Source organism: Triticum aestivum, chromosome 2A (assembly GCF_018294505.1).
Source record: "Triticum aestivum cultivar Chinese Spring chromosome 2A, IWGSC CS RefSeq v2.1, whole genome shotgun sequence".
Taxonomy (NCBI): Eukaryota; Viridiplantae; Streptophyta; class Magnoliopsida; order Poales; family Poaceae; genus Triticum; species Triticum aestivum.
The window spans coordinates 766,332,009-766,335,062 of NC_057797.1; the positions used below are offsets into that span (position 1 = coordinate 766,332,009).

A 3,054-nucleotide genomic window follows, 5' to 3' on the forward strand; every position below is an offset into this window, starting at 1 on the left:
AAACAAATATTTAGAAACGGAGAGTAGTACACACGGACGCCGTGCATTGCATTCATGCGCGTATGTGGCCTACACACGGAGCCGATTTGGCACGATGCGAGAGGCAGACAGGGGAGAAGAGCGTCGTGAATGAGCTGCCATTTTCGGGTCGGCAACCAGATACGAGCATGACAGCGACTGTCCGTTTTCAGCCCACTGCATGGCCCAGGCGAGCGCACGATGCTGATGCTGATGATGAACCAACCAACGAATGGTGCGAGCACACGTACGTACTTGACGACGCACATGCATGCATGCATGATGGAATGGATGGAAATTGTTGGTGGCATAACAAGGCCCGGAGGCATGTGTTAGAGCAGTTTGGGAATGCCTGCCATTTTCAATTCTTCACCCCGGCCCACAGCTAGCCCGGATGGACGGATCTCTTTTCTTCCCAGTCTCCTCCTTCTCCTTCTCCTTCTTCTTCACGGATAGGAGGGAGCCCGCCAGCTGCATGCATGCATGCATGCCATTCTCGGCTCAGCAACCGGATACCGGCATGACGACAAGGCTGCCATTCTCGGCTCAGCAAGCTCTTGTCCACTCCCTGCAGCGACCATGTGAGGGTGAGGAAGAGGGAGGGCAGGAGACGGCCGCGCGCGTTCCTCCGGCTATATATGCAGCCCAGATCTCAGGCGGTCTTCATTCCTCCCACCTGGTGCCGGCGACTGTCCTCGATGGAATCGATGAGCTCCGGCGACGGCTATCCCCAGCTACGGACGACCGTCCGCCAGAGCTGGCTCAGTCGGCACGGCGCCGACGACCCTCGACTTGGAGCTCGCCCTCGCCCGCGACCCTCCACGGTATGTGTTCTGCTCACCTTCCTGTGCAACAAGAAGGATGCCACCTCCGTTCGCCGTTGGCTGACCATGTCCCTTAGTTTACCTTTACCCTCCCCATCTCCGACCTCGTTTTTTGGGAAATCTGCAGGCCATCCACCCGAGTCCATCCATGGAGGGAGAGGCCGTTGACGCCGAGCTGCGGCTCGGCCCTCCGGACAGCGGCGGCGCGTCGGCGGTGGCGTCGGAGAGCAAGTACGTCAAGGTGAGCGTGGAAGGAGCCCGGTACCAGCGGACGGTGGACCTGAGGGCGTACGGAGGGCACGCGGAGCTCAGGGCGGCGCTCTTGGGCCTGGCTGGCCAGATGCTGGGCCTGGGCGTGACCTACGAGGACAATGACGGCGACATCTTGCTCGCCGACGACCTCCCCTGGGACATGTTCGTCTCCGACTGCAGGAGCATCAGGATTATGAGACGATCGACGATGATGACAAACAGCTAGAGCTAGGGCACGTTGAACAGTAATGTCAGTCATGTCCTCTGTTGTGAGAAATTTGGATGAAACTTGAATAAGAGGGTGCTTGGATCCAAGTGACTAAAAATAGTCTTTTTTAGAGGCTAAAGTTTCAAGCATTCCTGACTAAAGAGAGGCTAGAACTAGTCTTGAGGCTAAAAACTTTTAGTCATAGGAAACCTACTAAGAGGGTGTTTGGATACGTTTTAGTCTCATGACTAAAAGTAGTGGGACTAAAACTTGCTAGCCTCACCCATGCTTGGATCCAAAATACTAAAGAGACTAAAATCAAGTTAATGAGCATTTATTATCCTCCAAACCCTCCAATCCAGAACTTGCATGTGTTAAAGGAGAGGAGTTAAATGAGAAGAGAGAGGACTAATCTACGTTTCATTAGGGGTACCCCTGACTAAATTTTTTTAGTCTCAAGACTAGTTTTAGCCCCTCTTTAGTCAGGGGTGCTTGGAACTTTAGCCTCTTAAAAAGCCTACTTTTAGTCAGACTAAAATAAGTCCCTTGGATCCAAGCACCCTCTAAAATATGTATTAGCCCTCCCTCTCCTCATTTAATTCTTCTACTTTAACACATGCGAGTTCTGGATTGGATGGTTTGGAGGATAATAAGTGCTCAATAATTTGATTTTAGTCTCTTTAGTATTTGGATTCAAGCATGGGTGAGGCTAGCAAGTTTTAGTCCCACTACTTTTAGTCATGAGAGTAAAACGTATTCAAGCACCCTTTAAGAATTGCCTCCTGTTAACTTGTTTGCATTCTTCAGTCTCTTGGGTCCATCACAGAGAAGAAGCATCTATTTGGTTCTCCAAAGTTAACTTAGATAGAGCATTTGTTAGCTCATGATTTTGTCACGCCTGCCGATGCATCTACAGGTGACTGAACGAGTGCAAGTTCAGACCCTGAAACTCTGAACTCGCAACAGCCTGTTGGACTCGGGCTTGCAGCGCTCACGTGTGTGTGCCGTGGCCCGTGGTGGCCTACAACGAATGAGAATTGTGTGATCTCCTTCCCCCTCTCGCATGTCTGCTCCTCACCCACTCATGTTCGTCCTCACACCCTTCTCTCGGCTCGATTCCTCACACCCTCTCCGATCGGGTCGTGACAATCTGGTATCTAGAGCCTCCAAACTTTTTTCAATACCACTCCATTTCTTTGCCGCTGCCGCTGTGCTCACATCATCTCGATCCAATCGGTAACATCCATCATGCTAGGTGTGATTCATTTCGGTGAATTTGCACGAATTCCTGCACGGGGCTCGATTTGATTTGGAACGAGACGACTGCGCTGCCATCTAAACCTTCTGCTCAGATCCGCCACGTCCTTGTGGCCATGTCCTTGTGACCTGGTTAGAATGCAGACTTCAAAATCATGGATTATGGACTAGTTAATAGGGCTGGATATTTGAAATAAATTTCGGGTATCGATTAGTTATGCACTTATGTTTTTTGTTCCGTTAAACTTTAGAGGCTATAATAGAAGCATTAGCGCGCTTTGCTGCGCTGGCCAAATAATTTGGAATTTCTAACTGAACCTGGGTAATTTCTTTTGAAAGGAAACCGACATATTCAAGTAGTAATTGACATGATGGAGCAGAAGGCCTTACACTATCCTAGAAGAAAATCCACAAAGGTCTTCCTATATCACTTAGTGTGGAGATAAATTTAGCGAAAGAGCATGTATCCTCCCCTTAGCTTTCACGAAAGAATAT

At 49.9% G+C, this 3,054-nt stretch overlaps 1 protein-coding gene across 1 annotated transcript; it reads left to right on the top strand.

The window, feature by feature from the left end:
* The first annotated feature begins 716 nt into the window (after positions 1 to 716).
* Positions 717 to 1,332, top strand: LOC123038250 (auxin-responsive protein IAA26-like). Its single transcript, XM_044462125.1, has 2 exons — positions 717 to 842; positions 970 to 1,332. Exons 1-2 carry the CDS (start codon positions 717 to 719, stop codon positions 1,318 to 1,320), a joined length of 477 nt encoding a protein of 158 aa, XP_044318060.1. The 3' UTR covers positions 1,321 to 1,332.
* The last annotated feature ends 1,722 nt before the right edge of the window (positions 1,333 to 3,054 follow it).

Coding starts and splice junctions, on each gene's coding strand:
- LOC123038250 (XM_044462125.1), top strand. CDS start 717: ATGGAATCGATGAGCTCCGGCGACGGCTATCCCCAGCTACGGACGACC. Junction 843..969: donor CTCGCCCGCGACCCTCCACG/GTATGTGTTCTG, acceptor GGAAATCTGCAG/GCCATCCACCCGAGTCCATC.